This window comes from Lampetra fluviatilis, chromosome 22 (assembly GCF_964198595.1).
Source record: "Lampetra fluviatilis chromosome 22, kcLamFluv1.1, whole genome shotgun sequence".
In the NCBI taxonomy this organism is placed as follows: Eukaryota; Metazoa; Chordata; class Hyperoartia; order Petromyzontiformes; family Petromyzontidae; genus Lampetra; species Lampetra fluviatilis.
Genome location: NC_136296.1, coordinates 11232963 through 11260156, shown reverse-complemented (window position 1 = coordinate 11260156; position 27194 = coordinate 11232963). Strand labels below are relative to the sequence as shown.

The 27194-nt window shown below is 49.9% G+C and overlaps 1 protein-coding gene across 1 annotated transcript; it reads right to left on the bottom strand.

Annotated features, from left to right (window-relative positions):
• Positions 1–2: 2 nt before the first annotated feature.
• On the bottom strand, positions 3–25616 carry INTS9 (integrator complex subunit 9). The gene is made up of 17 exons (XM_078866453.1): positions 25391–25616; positions 20435–20562; positions 19601–19661; positions 18882–18944; positions 18273–18412; positions 17221–17307; positions 16646–16766; positions 13571–13705; positions 12838–12949; positions 10952–11132; positions 10102–10162; positions 8672–8843; positions 7016–7140; positions 5951–6118; positions 4647–4745; positions 3244–3378; positions 3–2664 (listed from the first exon to the last, which is right to left on the bottom strand). The coding sequence occupies exons 1-17, from the start codon at positions 25397–25399 to the stop codon at positions 2488–2490; spliced, it is 1974 nt and encodes a 657-aa protein (XP_078722579.1). The 5' UTR covers positions 25400–25616; the 3' UTR covers positions 3–2487.
• Between the last annotated feature and the right edge of the window lie 1578 nt (positions 25617–27194).

The window sequence follows — 27194 nt, the reverse complement described above, 5'->3', positions numbered from 1 at the left end:
GAGTGTGATCGTCCAGTCGTCTCTTGCCACCGGGTCAACCAACTTGCGTTGTTTCGCACCTCCGATATAGCACGGTTGTGCGACGTACGTTGCGAAGGAAGTTCAACATACATACAAGCTGAAGGGCATGCCTCTTGCCCACTGTCGCGATGGAGAGAAGACTGCACGGCCAGTAAAAAGCACGCCAGAGTCTTTATTCACGTACGACTGTACAGGGGAATTGAACGCTGAACAACATCGGTGGAGCTGGTTTTACAAAATCAATGTGGAAAGCAAGTGGTTGCTGAATATCGTTTGACCAAGTATGTTTTGCTATTTACTGCACACCCCGGTATTAAAATAGATGTGGATAGTTTGAGGGGAGCCGTTTACGTTTGCAAGGGTGCCATGTGGGGGAGATGTTAACTACCTCGCCAGGTATACAGGATGTCATGGGTTCGATCCTGACGCCTATATGTTTGGAGTTTGCATGGTCTCCCCGTGGTCGCATGGATTTTTCTCCGGGTCCTCCGATTTTTCCCTCCACATTTAGAATCAACATCACGCGTTTGGGGTATTTGGCTGCTATAAATTTCCACATGATAAGCCACTTGTTTGAGCTATCATTTGTGGCCATGTCGCTTCTGAAAAAAAGAGCTCTATAGCCCGGTGAGCATTACCTAGTAAAATGAAAATATTCGTTTTTTTATATTTGCACAAAAGCCCCACAATGAATTGTCACCATAACGGGTCAAAATTCCCCATTTCATTGTCTTGTTGGTCTCAGTTTTGTAATGTTTGCTCATTTATGCTGTGTATCTTGTCCCATTTCTATTTTACTTTTGTCACCTAGTATTGCATTTATACTTCTTTGTTCTGCCGTTGTTCATTAATACAATTAGTTTGAGAAGAAATTGCAGAATATCACATGCACACATTCGATTATTGTATCATGAGCGAAGTAATACATTTTATTTGCGCTCATCATACATGCTTCGAAACTGCGTGCGCAAGAATCTGCGTGTATACCATACAGCGTAATGACTCTTCTTGGTTCTTTCGGTAAAGTCACCTAGAAGTCAAGTGGTTACAATTCTCACCAGTGAGAATTGTATTTTATTATGTTTTATTTTTATTATTTCCCTTCTACGTGACTTTACCGAAAGAACCAAGAAGATGAATCCCTGCAGTCACGAAAACTTTAAATCGAAACGTAATGACTGTGGCACTTAGATCCACCACAGTGTAAACAATTGTAACAAAAAAAACATGTATATTTTAATCGAATCCTGACTCGTGACAATTCATTGAACCACAAGTGGGATGTGGGTCCAGAAAGATAACGTGACGAATGTAAAATAATCCATTCTCTGCATGTATTACAAGTGAATTGTTTATTCGATTAACGACGTGCGGAGCGAGGAGGTATAACTTACAATAGGTGTGAATCTGTTATAAAATAGTGCGTTCGTTTGCGCGTTACGCCACTTAGCCTTTCGACTCCAAAGTCAAGAACAAAAATGAACTTTATAATCTGTGTGCTGGGCCAGACACCTTTCAACCTCTTTCCTCATCATGTACCACCCCACCACGTACAGCAGAGAGCAATGCAGAAACATCCGTTGCACTTTACATGCCGTAACATTTCCGCTCCCCACCGTCAACCCTTGCTGACCGGCGTGGTGAAGCATGGTCGAATAACCCTCATGGTCAAATAACCCCCTATTTTGGATAACCCCCACCACCTGCGTGGCATGGGGAGGTCCTCATCCTGCAGTGGCTTGACAAAGGAGAGCTGTGTGTGTGGAGCAACTGTACAAAAAATATTTATTTTTTTTAAACTCCACGTATTTGTCAATAACAGTGTCCAACAGAGAAATGTGTTTTAAATTGGAAACCGTTTGGGCCACTGCCCAAACGGTTTCCAATTAATAGCAGATCTCCTTCTCAGGCCATAGCCCATAGCCTGAGACGTTGCCTGTTATATATTTGTTTCCCTCCAAGTCAAAAGTCAAATCAATCTCCAGCCCCTCAAATGAGCAGTGAAGTGCTCATCTCCCATTTACAGCCCTGAGCCATTGGTGCAAATTCCACATTTCTAGATCGTGGGCGAGTCAACAACTGGACATCTTTGAAAAAGAGCTTCATAGTTCCTCAGATTTCTCCAGGATAAATATTGTGAGTCTATGCACCGCACAACAACCACTGTTGACTTCCCCACAAAGTGGTAGAAATTTTATCGACCCTGAACGGATGATGGGTTTGGTCAACGCTCTGTACTGGGATTCAAACTCGCGAAACGTGTCGAGTTAGAAACACGCATTCGGAGCATTTGGCTGCTATACATTTCCACATGGTGATAAGCCACTTCATTGAGCTGTCATTCGTGATGGCAAGGTCGCTTCTGAAAAAGAGCTCATAAGCTCAGTGGGGCCTTACCTGCTGAAATAAAAAACAGTTTAGTAATAGCGTGGAGTTGTTGCGACGCGCGCTGCCATCACGCCGGAGTCAGAGCTTCTGCAGCAGCTTGAGCAGGACGTCACGCAGCTTCTGCCGCATGATCTCGTTGTTGGCGCACATGATGTGCGTGGAGTCCTCCGAGGCCTGGATCACAGTGTCCTCGCCCGGCAGGTGGATCACGTGACCGTCCGCAGAGTCCTCCACGCGCGCGTCCATTATCCCGTGCTGCCAACGCCGGCGGCGTCCCGAAAATGTGGAAAAAAATAGAAACGTACGCTGAACTTCTTTCGCACCGTGCGTAGCCAACCGTGCTAATCGGATGGTGCGGAAACCATGACCATGCGGTTAGGTTCCTTCCTAATTATTTTTTGCTTTAATGTGACTTAAGAATCAAAGGAACCCCCGCAAGATGTATTCATGTTTTATATACATCGTAGGTAAAAGGCAGCTCAACACTTGGCATTAACCTGCCAGGAGGGGGCGCAATGATCTCGGTGCAATCCCAATTAATTTACCGGTGCGATTTTTTACGAATTCCGCAAATTTTGACCGTCACGCCGGCGCACGATGGCCTCCTCGTTGCGAATGGCGCGTCAAATATTTTTTTAACGGCCCACCGCGTCGCAGACTGCGTGCATTCTGCGTGCATTCTTAACCAGGGGGGCCTGCCGGATTCGAAAATGCAAACATCGGCAAGAAGCTGCGGCGGCGAACGAACGCGCCACCGCCGTGCCGCGTCAACGCCACCGTTAGTCGGGCACGGCGGCGGCGGGGGAGGGGGCTTGTGGAGGGCCGTCGTTTCACCTTCGCCAGGCTCTGCAGGAACTGGTCGATGGAGAGGCTGCCCCACAGCAGCGGCCTGGGAGGTTTGCTCTCCACCGCGTCCTCCGCGCACTTGCGCTTCCTGATGCCGCACGGCTGCGCCACCTTGGGCAGCATCTGGGGTTAAGAAAAATGTTGTGAAGTGACTTTATTTCCAGCTTCCACGTAATAAAATTTTCATTTTTATGAATTTTCTCAATTTACACAAAATGTTGGGATTTGAATCTCAGCTTTTTTTGTTTCCCCCAATTTAGTTCTCACTGCGTTGCGTGTTCACTGGGTAGAGCCTCTAGTTTGTTGACCTTCCCCTCGCACCTCCGATTAGCACGTTTGGCTTACGTTCGGGTGCGAAAGAAGTTCAACGTGCATACGTAAACGGACGCGGGCGTTCTCCTGCCTGCCCCTTGGGAAACGCGTGGGACACTTCCACGTGGAATCTCCTAGGGGGCTATATATCTGCACAACAATCCGTAATGTTTGGAGTTTCTCCTCGGCCGTTCCACCGATTTCAATGAATGAGAATTAATTTGAAATGACAAGTAGATGCGCTGCTTATGATATCTAGGTTATGCGATTTAGAATGTGCATTGTTTACCTTTGACCCAATGATTTGGTCATGGAACCGCTTATCCGCTCTACCATGGAAACTATGCCGTCATTACAGCTCCGTCATCAATTTAAGATAATCACGTGACGATGTATAGTAAAACGGGCGACGTGATTATCGTACGATATATTGTAGCGTCGCCATATCTTGCTCGATTAAAGAAACATGTCGTTACCTCATCTGTGACAAGTTTAAGTCGTGATGTTTGTTGCTGGCCGCTTAACGTTTTGAGCCTATTGGGGGCTGTGCCCGGCAACAGTGAGTCAAGTCAATATTTCAGACACTGGCTTGGTGGGGACGGTAGGGTGGGGACGGTAGGGTGGGGACGGTAGGGTGGGGACGGTAGGGTGGGGACGGTAGGGTGAGGACGGTAGGGTGGGGACGGTAGGGTGGGGACGGTAGGGCGCGGACGGTAGGGCGGGGACGGTAGGGCGGGGACGGTAGGGCGGCGACGGTAGGGTGGGGCCGGTAGGGCGGGGACGGTAGGGCGCGGACGGTAGGGCGGGGACGGTAGGGCGGCGACGGTAGGGTGGGGACGGTAGGGTGGGGACGGTAGGGTGGGGACGGTAGGGTGGGGACGGTAGGGTGGGGACGGTAGGGTGGGGACGGTAGGGTGAGGACGGTAGGGTGAGGACGGTAGGGTGGGGACGGTAGGGTGGGGACGGTAGGGCGGGGAGGGTAGGGCGGGGACGGTAGGGCGGGGACGGTAGGGCGGGGACGGTAGGGTGGGGCGTGCCCTTGGGGATGGTGGGGCGGGGGTGTGGCACGGCGGCATCACCTGCAGCGTGTGTTTGTTGTCGCGGGTGGACAGCGATCCCACCACGGTGGCCACCGCGACGCCCGGCTTGATCTCCATGGGGATGAGGGAGTCCGCCAGCTGCCGGTGGTGCACGAGAGAGCAGCAACGTTACAGCTGGGACGGTTCGTCACGCGCCTCGACTAAAAGTTGTAATCGACCACTCATTCGTTGTTGATGAACTCAACTTTGAACGAAAAAAAATAGCGGCTGACCAGACACCCTGCCTCAACAAAGGCAGGAACCGCCCCCCCTCCTCCCTCTACAAGGCCACGTGACACCCAGCTGATGGTGTGATACATCATCTAATAAAGTTATATCTTTCACTGCTCGATTGTGATTTACAAACACACACCGCGTGTTTGTGTTGAATCGTTAGGCTACACAAGCAGGCAGTCTCTCATTGTTGAATAATTACAAGAGAAATCGGTGGTGGTGGGATTTAAAATTCAATCATTAAACGCCTCAAGAGAGCAGATTGTTCCCTAAATACCGAGTCTAGCCTGTCTTAACCGAGGTTCGCTTATTCGAATGTAATCCTTAATTGGACATGATTACAATCCTAATTAAGCTTAAGTGCTGGGTATTGGCTATCCAGTAAAGACGCAGAGCTTATACATTAGCTCAGGCAGGTGCTTACCTAAAATTGGAGAATAGATTCATTAAGCTTAATTCGGACCACAATCGCCTGCGGCGGTGAACACAGCATGCAGCGCGGTGCCGCCGTGCTCGTAACGCTGAACCTGCCGCCACCCTAACATGAGTTTGTTCCACCATAGCTCTGTTCAGCCCATACTTCCGTGCCTTTCTATTCCCAGCAACCGGAGGGGATGGCCGGTAGAGGCTATGGTGGTGGTAGTGGTGGTGGGGAAGGTGGTAACGTACTCTAAGGTTTTTTTGGTAAAGTCAAGTAGGTAAAAATAAATAATACATTTTTATAATAACAATAATAGAAATAATAATAGAAATAATAAAAATCACGACGTTTCGGAGGCAACACAAGTCTCCGTCATCAGGTGTGACCGTCACATCTGAATTTACTGTATTAAGGTATTAAGGTGGAAACGGTGGCGTGGGAGGTGGTGACATTGGTGGTAGAGATGGTGGGGGTGGTGGTGGGGGTGGTGCGGGTGGGGGTGGTGGTGGGGGTGGTGCGGGTGGGGTTGGTGGGGGTGGTGGAGGTGGGGGAGGTGGTGGTGGAGGTGGTAGCAGTGATGGTGACGGTAGCAGTGGTGGTGGCATAGGAGTTGGTGCCATTGGCGAATGGCGGTGGCGGTGGCCATCACCTCTGGCGCGATCTCGATGCGCTCGTAGTGCCGCTTGACCGGCAGGGAGATGACGTCAGCGCGCCGGTAGGGGAGCGGTGGGGGCTGCGAGTCGACCACGAGGTCGGTGCGGTGAGCCTGCGTGGGCGGCGGCTGCGTGTACTGCTCGGGGCACACGATGTGCAGAGGCTGCGCACTCACACAAAGACAAAGAACCCCCATGTAGGCTTAACAGGCTGTTGGGGCAAGTGCGTTACGTGAGCACCTATGAAGGCTGGCACGGTACACTAGGGGGTGGGTGGCCAGCACCACGACCGGTTTAGATAATCGTCACTGCTGCTGGCAATGAGCGGGAATCGAACTCGGGTTGCCGGGTTCGGGGCACGGTGCGCTAACCGCTACACTCCCGCTCCCCACTACGACAAAGACATCCACACAGACACACACACAGTGCGACAGGTGCACAAGCGAACACAATGAAACCCAGCAATAATTCAATGTTATAGCTGTACAGGGAAGTGCCTGCACAATTATTTTTTCTAGCACCCATTCATGTACACTACCGCTCCCCACGCACACACACACACAGATCAAAGGTCCCCCGTGTAGCCACTAAGGGTCTTCTGAGGCAAGTGCTCCCGAGCGAACGCCTATGAAGGCCGGCACGACGCACGAGCGCGTGGCGTGGCCAGCATCATACACCTGGCTGCCTTCACCTCTCCAATCCCGAGTTTTACACACTGCAATCAAATTAAGGACGAGTTGATCAGAATACTTATTTATTACTGGAGGGATCCGATGAGCTGTAAAACTCTTTTTCACAGATGTCCAGTAAGGGAAAGGTCTAAACGTTACAAGGCTCAGGACCGGATCAGATAGCACTCACCGCCGACGCTGTAGCTAGCCCCGATTGGGAATTGTAACGCGGGGCGCAGGTTGCGCTAAAAAGCACGCGCACTCGTCCGACGAACGCGGCACGGGTGCCGGCGTGGCCTTGCAGCGCGGATCGCAGCGGGAGGTCAGCGGCACGCAAAACGGGAGCGGGAGGTCAGCGGCACGCAAAACGGGAGCGGGCGGCGCCGTTACCTGCAGGTCCTTGAGCAGCTTGGACACCTGCATGAAGTTGAGGCGGGTGTCGATGGGGCAGTACACCGCCTTCATGGCCAGCGGCTGGTACGGGGCCAGCGCCTCCATGTACGGGAAGTCTGGCTCTGAAACCGCAGTCGAAATCATCGTCGTCGTCGTAATCAGCCATGATCTAGGCCTTCGAAAGCCGCCGCTTTCTCTCGCGGTCGCGCGAGGCCGAAGGCTGTCCGGCAAATTTTGTCGCTGCCCACATCTACCACGGTGGGCGACGTCTCGGGCGTGTCTCCTCTTGTTGGCTGCCATTCCATCGCCATTCATCAATCGTCATCCCTTCGAGCAAGCGGTATATCCTGCGCAAGTCACCTATCTTTTTTTCTTAACAGTGAATATGCTCAGAGGCACAGCAATAAAGTAAACGGCCTGATAAGTCTCCGATTTTGGATCCTCCTACGCGCAGAAAAGTGTATGGACGCACACATTTTCACGCACGTGCGCTGGTTGCATTGGTACGCGGTGAAATGTTTATTTTTAACGCTTTTTGAAAGGATTTAATTTCCCATCTTTCCCAAAAACTATAAAGATGTGGCCACTGTTATTAGTAAACTGTGTGGTGAGTTTTACCGTAGTTTGTTTAATTCGTCGAGTAAGTCGATCAGTCAACTCAAACACACCCAGAAATGTTGCCTCCCGAGAGAGGGGAAACCCCCCCTCCAAGCTCCGCTCATTGTGATGCGTGTGACGACGCTGGTGATGTCGCATAGCCCCGTCCATCGCCTCCAGTCCAACAGGAACACACAGGAACCGGAGGCGATGCTTTTTTCCCCAAATATTTCTGTGTCAAAATGATTAGTTGACTAAATGAACCGATAATTGGTACGGTAATCGATTACTGAACTAATCGGATATCCCAGCTTCAATAACAACCCAACAACAACAGCAACCCATCGGCTCCCCTCACGAGTAAAAGTTTTGAATGCTATTGGAGCAGACACGCCCGAGGCGGGGACACATTTAACACTGCCCTCAATAAACACATGCATCCAGAGGGGACGTTAAAGTGAGACCAATTAGCAAAACAATCTCCATTCGTTAGCGCACTGTCAGAAATTTGTTGAACACAATTACACCGTGTTTAGTCTGCACTGTGGCAAGAAGGCATGAATAATGTGTGTGTGTGTGTAAGCGCACGCACGCACACTCAAGGAAAATTGGACAAGGGTCTCATTTCATTCCTTGCCTAAGGCCAATACAAACCGTGCAGCGCCACTCATTAAAAAGAGATGCGTCGGCTTGCACAGAGACACTCAGACTTGAACACATGCTCACAGACTTGCATAGACATCCACAGTCTCGCATAGAGACATTGAGACCGATAGCCCTTGAAAGACTCGGTTGACAGGCGTAGCTATCGTGGTGTGCGGGCGTTGCAACGGCACCAGGGCCTAGCCATGAAACAAAGACGGTGGTCATCGCATCGCGGCACTTTCAGATGCGCTTCTGCGGCCGTCTGGAACGCTCTTCCTTCCGATATTAGGAAGCCACTGGAGCTATGCACTTTTAAATCATCATCTAGATTGACAAACTAATTTTTGCGCCTATGCCAGCCACACTCCTCCTCCCGGCGTAGCGGTGGCACCGCGGGCGCTGACGGCGTACCCGTGAAGATGACCGTGTTGAGGTTGTTCTTCCCCCACAGCTCCAGGAAGTGGACAACGTCGCCGCAGCGCAGCGACGGGTGCCCGGCGAACACCACGCACGGCTGCCGGAACTCGGAGCTGAAGTCGCCGTGGATGCTCGGGTAATGCTTCAGCCGGTTCATCTGGATGAGCTGGTTGGCGCACGGGCGGACGGGTGGGCAGGCAGACGTAAATTACAGACGACGGGATGGATGGGTAAACCGGACAGACGTCCAGATGGATGGACAGATGGACCGATGGATGAGACCGATGGACAGACCAAGGAACACGTGGATGGACGAACGAACCAGGGATGGATGGAGGTGGAAAGACATACGTGCGCATGGGCATACGGAGATGTGTGGAGAGGAAGGTTGTGTCTGTGGTGTGTGGTCATGGAGGCTTCTACACTAGCTCTGGCAGGTTCGAGCCTACGTGTCCTGGCATTCAGAGTTGACACGAAAGTTAACGAATGCTCTTTGAAAATCATCTGACACAATGCCTCTCTCTTGCCCGGAGAGACCTGGGTAATGGCACTGTGCACGCAGCTCATTGTAGATTTGCAAGCGCTGTAGTTACACACGATTGTTTAGATTTGAGTTTGCGAGACTGGTACGCAAGAGACATGAAGAAGTCGCAGGGCAGCTGGCGGCTGGGAGGCTCAGAACGTGAGCCGGCAACGCTCACGCGCTCGGGATTAAACGAGATCCTCAGATGTCACCGAGTCGATGGCCTCAACTAAATTAATTTCAGGATTTACCCACGACATTGTGAACCATCCCGAGAATCTCGCGTCACACGAGGGCGGTTGCACTCTGCTAGCCGTGGCAATTCACCATCTGATATTCCCTCTGTGACCCCGCTGACGCAACGGGAATGTAATTGGGAGCAAAATAATGAATGAAAACACAGCACGCACGCACACGGTGTAAAAACACTGACCTCGCAGCATATGGCCTGCTTCGTTATGGCCCACAGCATTAGCAGCTGACTGCGGGATTTGACCTCGCGAACCCCCTTTTAATCTGGCTCAGCGGCGAGTGCGCTGACCGCTGCACTGCCTTCATTTGCTGCTGAATGGCAAAGTGAATGGCTAATTGGCAAGTGTGCCACCGCATCTGGACATGGCTCCATTAGGCTATGGCAAGTGAATTTTATTTATTTATTTCATCGTGCACACGTAGAGCACTTGCGTCAATCCACTGCGTGGCCTTAAAAGGGAAAATATATAACAGACGACGTTTTGGGCAATGGCCCTTCTCCAGAGGACTTGTACAAAATGTGCATTCTCAATCGCTGTTGTTGACCACCTGCCTTGCAAGACACGGCACCGAAATCTTTTCAGATCGATCGCACGAATTCCAGAACGATTATCACGCGAGAGTATGACAACGGGAACAATGACCGTACCTCCGCGTGAAGAAATGGCGGCTCTGGCAAGTAGACCTTGGATTGCTTGGATTGACACAGCCTGCGGGAATAAAAATACGACCTGTCACGAATGAAAACGCGTGTAACACGTCATCGTTGGGATCACTGCAGTGAATATGGGTCGTAAAAAATACTGATATATTCGTGAAAATACACATTCTTACACTCATCAAAGTGATTAATGCTTGCAATATAAACAAGTGGACAATACAACTCCTTGCCATATCTGCCAACCCTCATACACAAAAAAAAATATTCTGCAATTTCCAATGCACTTTACAGAGAAAACACCAAGTGTAGATCCATAATGCAAGTGTTTTGCGGTTCGATGGCGTAAATATAAATGTGTCGTTAAACCCGCCACCACCCGACACAACCAATTAGTGAGGTAACCAAGTGTAGAACGTACGACACGAAGCCAGCAATGGTAAGTCAACGATCTGCGCTCCGGGGGTTCCTACTGCTGAATCAGAGTATTTATTTACACTGGAGGAATCCGATGAGCTATAAAGCTCTTGTTCACAGATGTCCAGTCTTTCACGGATGCTCGGTAGTTTCACACGCCGGCTACGACGCTGGCGGGTGCGGCCATTACCGCAGCGACCGCTCGCGCGCGTGAAGCGCGTTCCGCTTACGTGCAGCGTCGCGACCAGCAACGCAAGACGCACAGTGGACGCCCCCGCGCTGTTCCGGCATGCGACGACCGTTAGCGGCTGAGACCGCTCCAGCAAGTACACGCCCTCTGCCGGCTCCCGCCCCCCGCCTTTCCGTGTTCCCCCACACAACCACCACAGTTCTATTTCACCCCCCCCTCCCCCCCCCGCCCCACCACTCGGCGAAGATCTGCGAGAACTCGAGGGAGCTGCTGGCGACGGGCGAGATGAAGTAGAGTGGCACGGAGGAGAGGTTCGCAGAGTCCATGTACTGGTAGAGGCACTCCAGCAGATCGTAGATGACGCCCGACGGGAAGCAGGGTACCAGCACGTTGCCACCGCTCCTGATCGTCACCGCTGCGACGTGCAACCACAGGAATTTTAAGTGAATTTTTTTACCGAGATGTTAACTACCTTGCCTTGATACAGCAAATCTGGCTGTGATGGTCCCACCTGATGACGGAGACTTGTGTTGCCTCCGAAACGTCGTGATTTTTATAATTTTATTTTTATTAATTTTAATTTCATTTTTTACCTACGTCACTTTACTGAGTATGAATCCTTGCAGTCACGAAAGCTTCAAATCTAGAATTAGGAGACGGTGGGTTCGATTCCGACCCTGACGCCCATTGTATATTTGGAGTTTGCCTGTGTCTCTCTTTCTTTCTCCGGGTACCGCCGTGTTTTTCCCTCCACATTGAGAAACATGCGTGAAAGTATTTGGCTGCTATAAATTTCCACGTGATAAGCCACTTCACTGAGCTATCATTTGTGGCCAGGTGGCTTCTGAAAAAGAGCTATACAGCTCAGTGGGCCTTACCTGGTAATTTGTTTTATAGTATTCATGTTTGTCTGTTTGTCTCTTAACTGTGATTCTTAAATATGTTATGGTTAGTTTTATCGTTCGGTTAGAAACACTAAAGTCTGTGTTCTCCAGTCTCCTGGTTGAAAAGTGGTTGAAGTTCTTCCCAAATCCTGGCCAGCTGGTTCAACAAACTTAAACAAACAAACAACAGCAGCTTTCATTTGTAAGCCGCTGAATAGCGTTAAGCAAACATCTCGGAAGTGCCACAAGATTGGAAGGGTACGCATCGGACAGCGGGCAGGGGAAAGGGGTGACCACTGCATCACACGGCGCTTTCAGATGCGCTTCTGCGGCCGTCTGGAATGCTCTTCCTTCCGATATTGGGAAGCCACTTTTAAATCTAGATTGAAAACTTACGTCTTTAAAACTGCTTTGTGTGTTTGGTTTGTTGTCCTTCCCCCGCACTTACGATGCCTGGAAGTGTTAGTGCACATTAACACAAGTGTGCAAGCGAGCATGAGTGTGTGTGCATGAGTGTGGGGAGCAGTGGTGCAGAGGTTAGCGCTCTGCGCTGCGAACCCGGTAACCCGAGTTCGATTCCCGCTCATGGCCAACACCAGTGACAGTTGTCTGACCCGGTCCTGGGCCTCCCCTACGTCGACTCGGCCTCGAATGAGTACCAGGTGCGGTGTGTAAACATCATCACTTGGGAGACAAAGGCAGCTGGGCGTGGTGCTGGCCACCCACCCCGCTTCATAGCTGCTCGCTAACAGCACTTGCTTGCTTCAAAAGCCTGTTTTGTTATTTTAAGAGTGCAAGTGCATGCACACTTAGTCTGCGCTAAGATGTGTGCCCAAGTGAATGTGCAGCGCGACAGAGGCCTACGAACGTGAATGCCCGCAACAGGCACGGGCTGTTTTACGTAATGCTGCGTGAACGCGTTTACAATGCGATCCTCTCGTTTCCTTGCAAAGGTTCCTGCATTGAAGCCCGATGCGAGAACCACACTGCCAACGCACAAGTCACAAATGCTCGAATGCGCCAGGACTATGCAGCCAAATGTTAAGAGCCAAATCACAGGTCAATTGCAATGAATTCCATTCGACCATCGCACCGGTGAATGCAATTTCATACACGGCGCATCGACGGATTCTCAACAACTGCAATCTCACGGCGAGAAATGACACGAGGCTGCGTCGGCTCCTAATCTAAATGTTCTTGCCGGGCACTGTTGCGGTCTCCTCCGTCGGTACGCACCAAGGTTGCTGCAGAAATCCCCCACCATGTTGTCCGGGTTTGCCAGCGGGATCTGGGTCAGCCCGGTCAGAATCATCGCGTCGCTGCCTCTGAGCGGTGCATGCTCCATGGGCTAGAGGGGAAGAGGGTAGGACGGGGAGAGGAAAGAAAACAACGGCATTGTTGTCCACGGAGCGATTTGCACCTCCGCGGTAATTCGATAGTAAACTACGAAATAGAAAAGCTATTTTTTTATTTTACCGAGTAAGGCCCACTGAGCTATATAGCTCTTTTTTAGAAGCTACCTGGCCGCAAACGATAGCTTAACGAAGCGGCTGATCACGTGGAAATTTTGAGCAACCAAATACGCTAAAACGCGTGTTGTTTCTAAATGCGGAGGGAAAAACCAGAGGAACCAAACAAAAATCCACACAACCAAGGGGAGAGAGAGAGAGGCATGCAAACTCCAAAAATACAGGGGTCATGGTCGGGATCAAACCCACGACCATCCGTATAACAGGCGAGGTATTTAACATTTCGGCACTGTGGCGCACTACATTGCCATGATTCGGAACCTTCACCCAGCCGTCCTATTACTCCCGAGCCGTCCATGGGCTGTTCCTGGGCCATCAAAGTGTGTCAACGAAGCATCGCCGTTCCTGATTCTACTGCTCCCAGGCACGGTCCCTCTGCAGCTGACTCACCAACTGTGAGCCACCCCCCCCCGGCCTCCTGTGGCCACCGCTGTCCATACCTGCGGGTGAGTGGTGAGCAGCGAGGAGCCGGACACGTAAGCCACCTTCTCGTGCTGGGACTGGATGAGCCAGTTGCAGCTGCCAAGGCAGTAGCCGGAGCTCAACGGCGTCACGGAGACGGCGCCGAACAGCTCCTGCGCGGTGGGGCGAGAGCGCTTTCTTCGTGAACGGCGAGAGAGAGAGGGACGGTGACAAAGGCCGGGAGCGTGAGTCTGTTCCCGGTGTGAGAGAGAGGCACGGGTACAAAGTCTGGGAGCGTGAGTCTGTTCCCGGTGTGAGAGAGAGGGACGGTGACAAAGGCTGGGAGTGTGAGTCTGTTCCTGGTGTGAGAGAGAGGCACGGTGACAAAGTCTGGGAGCGTGAGTCTGTTCCCGGTGTGAGAGAGAGGGACGGTGACAAAGGCTGGGAGTGTGAGTCTGTTCCCGGTGTGAGAGAGAGGGACGGTGACAAAGTCTGGGAGCGTGAGTCTGTTCCCGGTGTGAGAGAGAGGGACGGCGACAAAGGCTCGGAGCGTGAGTCTGTTCCCGGTGTGAGAGAGAGGGACGGTGACAAAGGCTGGGAGCGTGAGTCTGTTCCCGGTGTGAGAGAGAGGGACGGCGACAAAGGCCGGGAGCGTGAGTCTGTTCCCGGTGTGAGAGAGAGGGACGGTGACAAAGGCTGGGAGCGTGAGTCTGTTCCCGGTGTGAGCCGACAAAGCGAAAACCGCAAGCCTTTTTATTCGAATTAAAAGATTGATTTTATGAATTTGTATTCGAGTATTATTGTTTCCACCTTTGAAATGAGTGTGGGGCAACGCCTATCTCCCGTTTCACGGTGTTGAGACGGTGGAGGAAATTCCCGACTGCTAACATGGCGGGAGTTTAGTTTAGCGTGACGGTCGGGGTGAGGAATGATGGGACGAGAAAGAAAGCAAAGAGTGCTACCCGTCTCGAACAAGCAGCGGGAAAACGTCAACTCGAATGGCTGGGACACGGCGTGAGAGCGAGGAAAAGCACATCGGAAGAACGGTGATGAACATGTCAGCATCGGAGGTGTCCCTCGAAGCGAAGCAAGGGGCATGAAGGAGCGTGGAGTGGATGTGGAAATGTCTCAGGAGCGGAGTGGAGGAAGAGGAGCAGAGAGGCAGACCCCACATGGGTGGGAGCAATGGCAGGAAGAAGTAAGCTATGCATCAGATATCTAATTATATTCTTTAATTCCTGAAGTCACGAAAGCTTTAAGTCAAGATATGTAATTGTTACGTAATGCATCAGTTACGTTTAATTTTCAAAATTAGGGTCTGGGCTACAACATTATAAAGAAAACATTGCCTTTGCTGAAGAATGACTTCACAAGGTCGAGCAGACGAGCTCCACGTTGGTTAGCAACGCCCACGGCAGCTGCACAACCTAATCTCAACCTCGTGTGCGTCAGCTAGATTGTAAGCGGCAGTGACCACCAGGCCACACACACACACAGACACGAGGATTAACCTGCCGTACACTCGGATTAAATGTGCCACACAGCTAACCGCGGCGTGGTTTCTCAAACCCTCTTCACTCCGGGATGCCCTTGTATGTGGGGGGGGGGAAGTCATAACCCTTGGGGGATCAGGAGAGCTGTTGACAAACCTACGCTCTCACCTCGAGCGGGCTGGGAGAGTAAGAAGTGGCGTGGGCAATGTATCGCTCAGGCTGAAGAGGCCCAAGCGTGGGTGTCTGTCAGGACCAATGGGACTTGTATTTGTTTTGTTCTGCCAAATTAGCAATTGGGGTTGAACGGTGATTTGCGTACTGCACTAGGGACCCGGCTAACGTGAGTTTAATTACCTTCCACGGCCAACATCGGTGGCGAGCAATAATTGAACCGGACCTGGATCCCACTTTCGCCAACGCACGTTGACTAGCATGGTGAAGTATGGTCAAACAACCCTCTCAACCGATACGGTGTGGGGAAGCCTTCATCCGACAGTGTATTGCCGAAGCAACATTATTATTGCATTATTATTAAATTGAAGTAAGCAATTTTTTTTTATAGTGAGCTATTGAGAGGCACCTCCTGGTTAAATACATTGAGTTTTAGAACAAGCGAATCAATTCATATAGAACGCATGGCAGCCCGTGTTTCCAGAAGAACATGGAAATGGTTATTGATTCCCCGGCTGCATCTTAGGACTCTCAGTGCCACCCACGCGGACGTCCAAACTGCTACCCCTCACACCCAACAGCGGTAACCGATCAATGTCGTTTCCTCCCCGTCGCTTAGGAATGCGAGCACCGTCTTGACGATGATCCAGGGGGCTTGCCACCCGTAAGTTTGAGAAATGTTGATAATTTAAAAAAAAACGTGTGAATGAGCGATTACATCTTTCGCGAGGTTCACCTGTTAAGCGTTCTAAACGCAACCGTGAATGTCATCCGTTTGGCCGAAGAGCAAACAGCGATGTCTAAAACATTGCCACCCGTGGCATCCCGCAGCGGACGTGCCCACTGCCTTGAGTGTGCTGCTGCGGAAACGACGACCAGAACATCGACCACGCAGCAGCATTGGGAACGTTCAATGGAGGAGGGGGGGGGGGCATCAAAATAATCCGCAGCACGTCAACTGAAGCCTTTTCCTGGCAAACAAATGTACGCACGGATTTTCATCCATTCTGCGATATGACAGTAACATGTCTTCTGAAAACTAATTTCTTTAGAACTGCTTTTTGTGTTTAGTTTTTCCTTCCCCCGCACTCCTATTGTGTTTTTGGATTGTTTGTTGTTGTAAAGTTCTGACCCGCCCCGACCGGACATCTGTGAAAAAGAGCTTTTAGCTCATCGGATTCCTCCAGTAATAAATATTCTGATTCTGACCTCCGATTAGCCCGGCGAAAAATAATTGCAACATACGTACACCGAGTCCTCCGGCAGTCGCCCCCTCGGGCATGCACGTGGTTGACGGCTGCCGTGTCCGGCTAATCCAGGTTGCGCCCCGGGTTAATCCCCCCCTCCTCCTGCACCTCGCGATCCGCCCGCCAGCGCGGGCAGGCGAGCGGCACGGCTGGATTGGCGAGCCAACGAGCGAGTTAGCGAGCGAGCGCGCAAGACACCCACCGTCCTCTGCGAGTAGCCGACGAGCTGCACCTTGCTCAGCGCGGCGTTCACGTCGGCCATGCCGTAGCACTTGCGCCACGCCGCCACCTCCGCCGCGTCCTTGAGCGGCGCCGGCAGATTCCTGCAGGGGGGGGGGGAGGATGCGACTGAAACCGTGCGGAGGTTCGGCAATGGCTAGGACACAGTGGACTCTCTCCGCTTGTTGGAACCCGACTCTGAAATCGCACAGTTGGTTTCCGATTGCTAAATAGAGCACGATAAAATTTTCCTTCTTCTCCGTGAGCCGACCCCACTCTCCAGGTTCGATTCCCGCTCACGGCCACCACCGGTGACGATTATCCGAACTGGTCCTGGGCCTCCTCTAGGTCAACTCGGCCTCAAATGAGTACCCAGTGCGGTGTGTAAACATCGCCATCGGGGAGACAAAGGCGCTTGGGCGTAGTGCTGGCCACCCACCCCCTCGTATGCCTTGCCGGCCTTCATAGGTGCTCGCTAACAGCGCTTACCCCAACAGTATGTTATAGACTACATGGGAGATCTTTGTATTTGTGCATGCGCGCTCAGGCAAGGCCGACCTGAGGATGTCCTTGTTCTTCCACTTGCATGCCGTCTTGGGCTTGGGAACCCGCTCGACGAAGGACACGAGCTCCTCCATGAGCTGCCTGCCAGGGCAGACGCACAAACCCGCCAGGACGCATCACTCACTACGCACGCACAAACGAGCACGGCAGGTGCCCTTGTCTCGGAGTCCTCATCATTGACACGTAGGCACTTTAAGATGTTACTTGTTGATGTTTTGTTTGTTGCGGTTGCACCCGATTCAAGAGCCGAATGGCTCACAGGGCTATACCAAATAAATAAACTAAAACTGACTGATTAAACTCCCACAACGAGCCCCAGGGGCTAACCCTGCATGAGCCCCAGGAGCTAACGCTGCAGGATTTGTCTATTTAACTGAGTGAACGCTGACGGCTTATATGTTCAATTTCCTTTTGATGTGAATTATTAATAATTTAAATAAGCCACATTCATACATTGTACTTGAGTGGATAATAATGTATGTTTATTTAATTCACTCAAGCGAAAGATTGCATTCATTTCCCAGTTTTCAAGAAATACCCTCAATTAATAATAAAAAAACAAGTGGTTTTGTGGTAGTGGTGGCAGGGTTGGTGGTAGCGGTGGTGCTAGCAGTGGTGGCATTGGCAGCAGCAGTGGCCATGTCGGTAGCAATGTTGGCCGCAGTATTGGTAGTGGTTGTGTGGTAGTGTTGGCAAGGTTGGTGGTAGCGGTGGTTGTGGCGGTGGTGGTAGCCGTGGTGGCAGTGGCAGCAGCGGTGGCCATGTCGGTAGCAATGTTGGCCGCAGCATTGGTAGTGGTTGTGTGGTAGTGTTGGCAAGGTTGGTGGTAGCGGTGGTTGTGGCGGTGGTGGTGTTGGTAGCCGTGGTGGCAGTGGCAGCAGCAGTGGCCATGTCGGTAGCAATGTTGGCCGCAGCATTGGTAGTGGTTTTGTGATAGTGTTGGCAAGGTTGGTGGTAGCGGTGGTGGTGACGGTGGTGGTGTTGGCAGTGGCAGTAGTGGTGGCCGTGGTGGGGTAAGCAGCAGCCGGGGTCGGAGTGAGACGCACCGCCCGATCTGCAGCGTGGGCTCGGTGGCGTAGACGATGCCCGTGAAGCCGGTGCGCTCCGTGACATACGGCAACGCCATCATGCTGTGGTAGTTGGAGATGAGGATGGCGTCCACAGTGGAGAGGTCGATCAGCTCCGTCTGTTTCGCGCCAGGATGTACGTGAGTATGTTTGTATGTACGTTGAACTTATTTCGCACCGTACGTAGCCAACCGTGGTAATCGAAGGTGCGGGGGAAGGACAACAAACTAAACACAAAAAAGCAGTACTGAGAAAATTCGTTTTCAATCTCGATGATTTAAAAGTGCATAGCTCTAGTGACTTCCTAATATCTGGAGGAAGAGCGTTCCAGACGGCAGCAAAAGCGCATCTGAAAGCGCGGGGTGAGTACAATGTCTTTAAAAAACCACTTGCACGGTCCGAGAATCAGCGTTGAACGGGACCCACCCCCCCACCCCCCACAACTTTCACACGTCTCTGAACGGGAAATGGTTAAATAGCCGACGCTATTTACGTTAACTATCAGGGTTATAAGTTAACAGTTAATGCCGTTCTTCACCACAGCGTGGGCGAGTTATCCCTTGGGGGTTGACGGAGTGGAGCATGTACCTCGGGTATGCAGAACTCTGGGGCAGAGTCTACGAACGTCCGGCCAGCACATTCCTTCAGCTCCTGACAAAAGACATCATCCGCGCAAACTCTCAAGAGCAGAAGCGCGGCACGAAAAAATACTTGCCGGATGATTTGAACGTGGGCGATCTAATTTACAGAAAGAACAAAATGCTTCAGTTGGTGGGTCACCCATAACAGTGTGAAGCGTGAACCGATTCTTGCTGTTTTGTACCGCCACCTACGTAACCCAAAGATTGGGTGTACTGTGTCATGAGCTGTACTGTGTGACGTCTGTACTGTGTGACGTCTGCACCATCGCAGGGTGCTCACAAAATAGAAGCTACCAGCTCACTGGGTCCTACCTGCCGAAATAAATAAAAGCCATAGTTCTATTATTTTCAAGATTTATGTAATGAAAACACACTCCAGGATTTGGTGGATTTATCATAATTTGCGTTCATGATTTGATTAAAGAATTTATATTGCCTGACTTGTATATTCCGTCTTTTTTTTTTGCTGCGTCTGTTTCGTGCCATCAGCCCCAAGGTAAGGTTCACATGTACGTTGCATGACTAATCGATTCTCACACGCATCATTCAGTGCACGTAATTGTGAGCATAAGAGTATATTTCTGTTCACTGGATCGTTACAGACTCAATTTAAAAGCCAAACGATTTACGCAACTGCCAGGAGTGAACGCTTCCGCTACCACTGACCTTTTCCAGTGTCTTGTTTCCGTCTTTGGAGACCCAGTTGGGCAGCTTTGCCAAGCGAGCACTGAGAATGATAAACGGATAAACACACACACACACACACATGTTTTACTTATCCCAACAATGGATGCGTATCCTAGCTGGCACTGACAGTAGGCGGATTCACAGAACAAGCAATTAAGGTTTTTTTGTCTTTGAAGAACAAAAATACAAACAAGGCAAAGGAGCGGTCCCCCAATTGCCTGCTCACAATGCTGCTGTCGAATTGCTCACCGCTCCTTTCTATCCTATGCCATTTTGGCCTTAATAGCAGCTCATTAACAAAACTTGCCCCTTACAGCCCACATGGCTAACTGGGGGATCTTTGCCCTCATTATGGTGTAGATGTAATAAAAGTTTCTATTACTCAGTCTCAAGACTCTTTTTTCAGGAGGGTCCTGCATTGATTCCAGGGGATAACACGCACATTTCTGCACGGAAGGGTTCACTATCCATTTCCCGTATTGGCACTTCACAGCCCAGTGGGGATATGGGAAGTTTCACCAATCTCTGCATGATCCACCAACCCTTGCCTCCAAAGGACTGGATTGCACGTCTGTGCCAATCCACCCGGTTTTGAAATTGAAATGCTGCTATCCATCAGAACGCGCACACTAAAAGTGGGCAATTGTCACAATTCCTAGCCGGAAATCGCAAAATCTTCTCCTGGAAACAACTAAGTTTCCAATGCCTGCAGTGGATGCCCACGTAAGACATTTCGATATAGATTCTGGCCGATATATATAAATATATAGAAGCCGGCTGGGAGAGAACGCTGCGGCCACCGACAGAGCTCACCTGTGGACAAGCGTGAGCGGCAGGAAGTGCAGCGCCGACGAGAAGTCCAGGCCACAGTCCAGCATCACCGTGGTGGCCTTGAACTTGAGGACGTTACACGGCAGGGTCGGGTGCCCGGACAGGCAGTACTGTGGGACAGCGACAGGGCGTGTGCTTGGGCACTCAGGCAATCGTGGTTTCAAATCGAGTGGTCGCGCTCATCGTTACCGTGGGCGTAATCAATGGCGGAGCCAGGATTTTCAGGTAGGGGGGGCAACCCCTCCAGCAATGAAAAATGATAGTTGTTAGTCAGGACTTGTCCCTTGCTTTTTATTTGACGCGTGCGGCAATGGCGCAACCATCGATCGAGGGTCGAATTCGAACCGCGTTGTCTGATTGGCATCGCGCTCGCTGAAGGTGTTTGCCTTCAGGGAAGTCGTGTCCTGTATACACAACTGCGCACAAGTCTGTGAGTCGCTTATAACTGCTTTCCCATTACTTATTGCCAATTATGGACTCAGACTATTGTCCTATCATCTCATAGAGTCCCTGGCACGTAATAATATGCTACACAGTGGCAGTGGGATTTCGATCGGATCATTGGGGGGGCACGTGCCACCCCACCCCCCACTGGCTCCGCCAGTGGGCGTAATGACCGTGACAATACGACACTCCCGTCAATTGCACAGTGGACGTCAAAGATCCCCTGATGTCATTCGCATGAGTGGGACATTGTGTGCTGGAGTCATGGTCCAAATTAAAAAAATTACCCGCTAATTCATCGATTAGGATAATAGAAAAGCAATCGTCACCCCTACTGGCAGACTCCTGCCCCAGGTCATTCTTTATACATGAGACTCAAGCTGGTCTCTTGATTTTCTAACCTGGTTCAACAAAGTAAACTCAGGGTAAATCATAGCTGGCAGTAGTCACCAAGAGTAGCTATTGTAGCATTTTCTATTGTAACAAAAAATAGCTTGCTTCGTGGCCAACTGTGATGTAAACTTCCAATCAGGTCCACATGACTTCCCAAGGCTGTGTGCTCTCCTGACCAATCACTCTTCGTCAATCATACTCTTCCACAAACTCTGTTTACATTGGTGAGGCTAAATTCTGTCACTCCATACCACTGCTGTGCCGAGTTGCTACAGTTGGTCAGAGTAAATGCTTTTCCGGTGATGATTGCCGGAGACAATTGCCCAAAAATTGTCCGAGTGTATCACGGTGTACCGGTGATGGCATCAACCATCAGCGACAACAACCGCCGTTCACCACTAAGTGGCGGTGACATCACCATGGCGCTTATGCTATGATAGGTGCACTTTCAGGCCACATAAAGTGTCGACGGCCCGCTGGCAGGAGGTCATAGGACAGACCCAGGTGCCATGGGTTGACTGAGACGGCTGGCGGATGCACCAACTGTGCTCCCCACTGTGACAAATCTCTGCGTTTTAGCCGCTCCGCTCGTTGTTGTGAGCGTCGCTCCTCTACCCTCCGTTGTTACTGGAGGGCGACTGCCTCCAACTCCTCAGCAGCATCCTTCACAAACCTACTCCTCGGAGGCCGATTTTAACACCGCTGGTACCGGCCATCGGCACATGCGACAACACATCGAGACAGCAACATTCTCCTGACGTGTGTGGGTGTTCTCTGGTTACTCCGGTTTCCTCGCACATAAAACACGCTATTTGAAAAGGTGGCGAAACATCCAAATGTAGGAACCTAATGAAAAAGTCTTGAGACTTAGCGAGGCTTTCCTGGATAAATTACGTTGCTATTAATAATACGCTGCACTGCATTTGGGTGGAGCGGTGGCGCAGAGGTTGGCGCACTGCACTATGAATTGGATGAGCCAAGTTCGATTCCTGGCTCTGGTTCACATCAGTGGCAAGCGATGTCATAACCAGTCCTGGGCTAATCAATCACTTTATAAAGGTCTGTGCATCATACATTGACGATAAATAATAATACATTAATAATCCAGGCTGATGTCTGATTCTCAATCATCCACATTCATTGTTACAATAAGGAGCTTAAGTCCTGGCATGTGGAAGGAGCTTACTTCTTATCTTATTCATCCCCATAGCTAATTCTTAGTAAGTAATGAGGCCAGCATGCTCCGTCATGTGATCTGCTGGTGAAAATTATGCGGGTTTGTTGACATGTGTATTGCAATGCGACCGCCATGCATGGCAGGTTGTGATAGCATGCTGAGCAGTGCATGCTGCAAAATGTCATTGTTACACTGTATTTCTATGCTCCCGCGTCTAAGCTCCCCCCCCCTTTCGCCGTCACCAACCCGCACTGACCGGCGTGGTGAAGTATGGCCACATAACCACCAAGACCTGCAGTGTCGGGTGACTTCGTCCGGCAGTGGATTAAGGGTTGTGTCTATACATGCAGTATATATTTCATTGACATGTGACTATCTGCCTCGAAAACAATTGGGGTCTCGATGGGCTCTCTCTTGTGGGTTTACGTAAAGAACTGATTATTATGATGATAGTTAGGGCTGCGGCCATAACTCCGCCTTCTAACTTGCTTTTAGCCTCTTTTTTGCCAACCAAATGTAATCATGTCTCCTCGAACGATAGGATAAATAAGCCAGCTCAAAGTTGAGCATTAATACGGTTTATAGTTTATCCAGCCTGCTGCTTATTTGAATACAGCCCAAGGATTATTATCGTTTCCATCCTCGCTTCACTCCAGCCAGCGTGTCACCGAGTACGTCGGAGTGCAAACGTTGTCCACATCCTCCAATCCCTCCGCTTTCCTCCGATTCCCCGCATCTCCGATGAGGATGGTTGGCTTCCTTACGGTGCTAAATAAATTTAACATATACACATGCACCACCCTCCAACTCTCACCGCTATCTCCCAAGTCCTCCCTTGGCATTTCACTCCACAACTTGCTTGGACGACCCTTGCTCTTTGTCCTTTCCCCTGTATATTCATGCAATGTCTATTGGCAACCGATTATATATTATTAATTCATCCTATGAGAATAGGTTTTCCCCTTTTTTCTGGCAACAAAACAGGTGTTAAGATGTTAAAACACCAAACTGAAACCTTTGACAAGGAATCATGTCTGCATTAACCACAATACTTGTGGTCAGAATGCAAAAAAAAAACATACCATGATATTATATGCATTGTCTTTGAAACGGATTGGTCCACACCAGAGATAGCTTTCTTTAGAGCCTAGTCTCAAACGGTGACCAGAGGACGCCAAGTATTGTGGTTAATGCAGACATGATTCCTTGTAAAAGGTTTCAGTTTGGTGGTTTAACATCTTAACACCTGTTTTGTTGCCAGAAAAAAGGAGAAAACCTATTCTCATATTTTGCTACTGGCAAAGGAGGTCCCATTATTTCATCTTGTTTCGTGTGTCCGTACAATCATAAATGTTTTTCTAGAGCCCGCAAAAACGCAGTTTACCATCAACATTTGACATTGTGGACCTTGACAATGCAACTTATAAAGTCAATCAATGTAAATGGATATACCTGTTACATTTCACATGTAATAGCTATACGTGTCACCACTATGCAGTGCCCTAATGCAACATCTCTAGACCCTCTACAGAGGCAACAGCATCTTGAGTGATCAATATCGACCGAGGCTAAACTGGGATAAGTCCAAGGACCGAGTTTAACGCATGGAGTTCTAAATCTGAGCTTTGTTGCATAAAAGTGCCCAGCTGTTGTAAACTGCAACCCCACCTCCCTCTCTTCTGAAGACAGAGCTAGAATAATGATCTAATGAAGGTATTGCTGTAATGATGGTTATCTGAATCTAACACTGCAGAAACATAAATAGGTGCTCAAAACACAGTCTTTCTCAATCGACAAGGTTACATGTCACGAGCCCTTTGTCAATCCACTGCGGGCTGAGGGCTATTTGACCATACTTCGCCACGCCGGGTTGGTGAAGGCGGGGAGCATAGACGTGGGGACATAGAAGTAGAGTACAACAATGCATGTTGACGTACTGCCCTCTGCTGCCCACCACGTAGCCCCGCAGTAGTCTATAGCACCCAGTTCTACCCCATATACACATACATGTAACAATACCGTACACAAATCGCTATAGATTATATACATGCCAATGACCACTATTTACTCAGATGTGTTGTTATATATACACTGACAAAGACAAGACAAAGATCCCCCATTTAGCCTTAACAGACTGTTGGGGCAAGTGCTGTTAGCGAGCACCTATGAAGGCCGGCACGGCACACGAGGGGGTGGGTGGCCAACACCACGCCCGACCGCCTTTGTCTCCCTAGTGGCGATATTTACTCACCGCACCAAGTACTCATTTGAGGCTGAGTCGACCTAGGGGAGGCCCGGGACCGGTTCAGAAAATCGTCACTGGTGCTGGCCGTGAGCGGGAATCGAACCCGGGTCGCCGGGTTCGTAGTGCAGCGCGCTAACCGCTGCACCACCGCTCCCCACAGTGCTGACGCTCATTCATTCACACACCACAAGCCAAGCCGTGCACACCACAAGCCATGTACACATCACTCGGGCTCATTTTAGGCCGAGCCGACTTAAACGAGGCCCAGTCCAGGCTTGAATCCATTAATCACCCACCACTCGTGACAAAAGTCGCGTCGGGGAATCTAACCGGGGTCGCTGGACTTCAAACCGCGTGAACATCGCCACTGCGGCTACGGGATTACAGCTTGCCAAGCCGACTTCAGTGGCGGATCGTGTCCGTGTCTCCACGCGGTGACCGGCACGGTGAAGTATGGTCAACAACGGCCTCCTGACAAGGCGGAGGTCTAAACTCTCGTACATAAAACCAGGGTTTATGGTACGCTTAGTGAGCGAGGTTAACGGTAGTGAACGCTGCGTTGGAGCACGTTAACCGAGACTTAATCACAGGCCCATCGCGTGCGTAGAGTGAACGATTGCAAACGCATTTTAAGTAAACGCGCCGTGCTAAAAGCAAGGCCAGAATTCAATTCTCTCACCAGCTTCATGTCCGTGTGGGGAGGTTTTTGTTGTTCTAAGAGGTCGCCGCGAGGAAGAAAACAATACCACCCCCCTCTCTCTCCCCTTCGACGGATATAATATGAATCGAAGTCGCGTCAGTGCTGTGGTATAAACAACAATAACAACAACAACGCGCTGCCGTGAGCAGGACAGGGTTATGATGCTCGTCTGAGTTAGGCTCGTATGGCCGTGCCCACGCCGGGGTGCGCGGCAGAGGCGACATGCACCGCCGTTGCCGCGAGCTCTGCGTGTGCTCGGTAAAACCCACGTGTCTCTCTCACACACGTGGTGGTAGGAGCCGTCCTCTTACTTAGTGCGTACGCATGGAGTGGGGAGCTGGGGGTTAACACAAATGGGTAGCTTGCGTATGGGGGCGGGGGGGGTCTACTGACAATGTGCTTTCGTGACTGCAAGGATTCATACTCTTAGGTTTTTTCGGTAAAGTCACGCAGGTAAAAATAAAAATTAACAATAAAATAATACAAATAATAATAGAAATAAAATTATAATTCACGACGTTTCGGAGGCAACACAAGTCTCCGTCATTAGGTGGGACCGTCACAGCTAAATTTACTGTATCAAGTGATACAGTAAATTTAACACTTATATGGGACTCGTTTTTAATGGAAAAAGAACACCGTAACATGTTAACAAATGTATGTTAATAGCACACCGGCGTGTTGGAGAGCAAAGCCATGTAAATGTTGTGTATTTGTAAATGTTGTGGCTTTGAACACACGGGTGTGCTGTACTAGTAATGAATTGGCACGTTCTGTTTACGTGACAAACCTTACTAGTTGGCTGTGTCGGGTGGTGGCGGGTTTAACGACACATATATGTACGCGATCTAACCCAAAAAACCTGCATTGTGGAAGACGATCTGTTACGAAATGAAAATGTTAATGTATGTACCGCAGTGTTGTATGATAAAATGTTTGACTTCGCAGCAGCAGAGAGAATTTAACGGAAAGTAAAGAAGAATAAACACAAAAGGAAGGATAGGCAGCACGAAATTTTGGCACGCGATTTTGTTTAACAAAAAAAATGCATCACAGTCGTCAATACCACTGTGGCATTAGACGGAAATATATAATAGACGACATTTTTTTGTGCCATTTATTTATTTTTAATGATTTGCTTACCTTTATAAGACTGTACTTTGCACCCATATCGGTGTTTGTACTGTTCAGTCCCTCCAGAAAAACGCGGAGTTTTTTGGTGATTGTTGCGGGCAAAAATCGTTGATTATGCGGCACGTTTTCTTAAAAAATGCGATGGAATATGCGGGATATTTATGCAATTTTATGCGATTAAATTGCGGGAACTTGCAAAAATTGCGGGAACTTGCAAAAATGGCGGGAACTTGCAAAAACTGCGGTTTGATGAAAAAGAGAAAAAAAAGTGATTCCCCCAACACCCTATTCACTAGGCTACTACTTTAATGTAAAGAGTCATTTCTTATTACTTCCAATGATAAGCAAGCATACTACATCACAGAAAGTGCTGGGAATATTTAAGTTCTCATCTTGTTTTATTTCAGACCTTAACAAACAGATGGCTCAAACTTACAAAACATTGAGTCGAACAAGTTATGTAGCTTTACAAAATGAATATGCTACTTCTGTAAAAATGAATAAATTAAATATTAAAAAATAAAATGTGTGCTTCCTGTTTTACAGAGGTAGCTATGCAAAATAATTTGCCCCCACTGTCATGTAACACACTGGGGAACTGCTTTGCGCGGTCTTTTGCGCTTATGTTTGTTGGCAAATGAGAAAGATG

Coding starts and splice junctions, on each gene's coding strand:
- INTS9 (XM_078866453.1), bottom strand. Junction 19,662..20,434: donor CCGCTCACGCTTGTCCACAG/GTGAGCTCTGTC, acceptor TATCATTCTCAG/TGCTCGCTTGGCAAAGCTGC. Junction 7,141..8,671: donor CAACACGGTCATCTTCACGG/GTACGCCGTCAG, acceptor CTGCGGTTTCAG/AGCCAGACTTCCCGTACATG.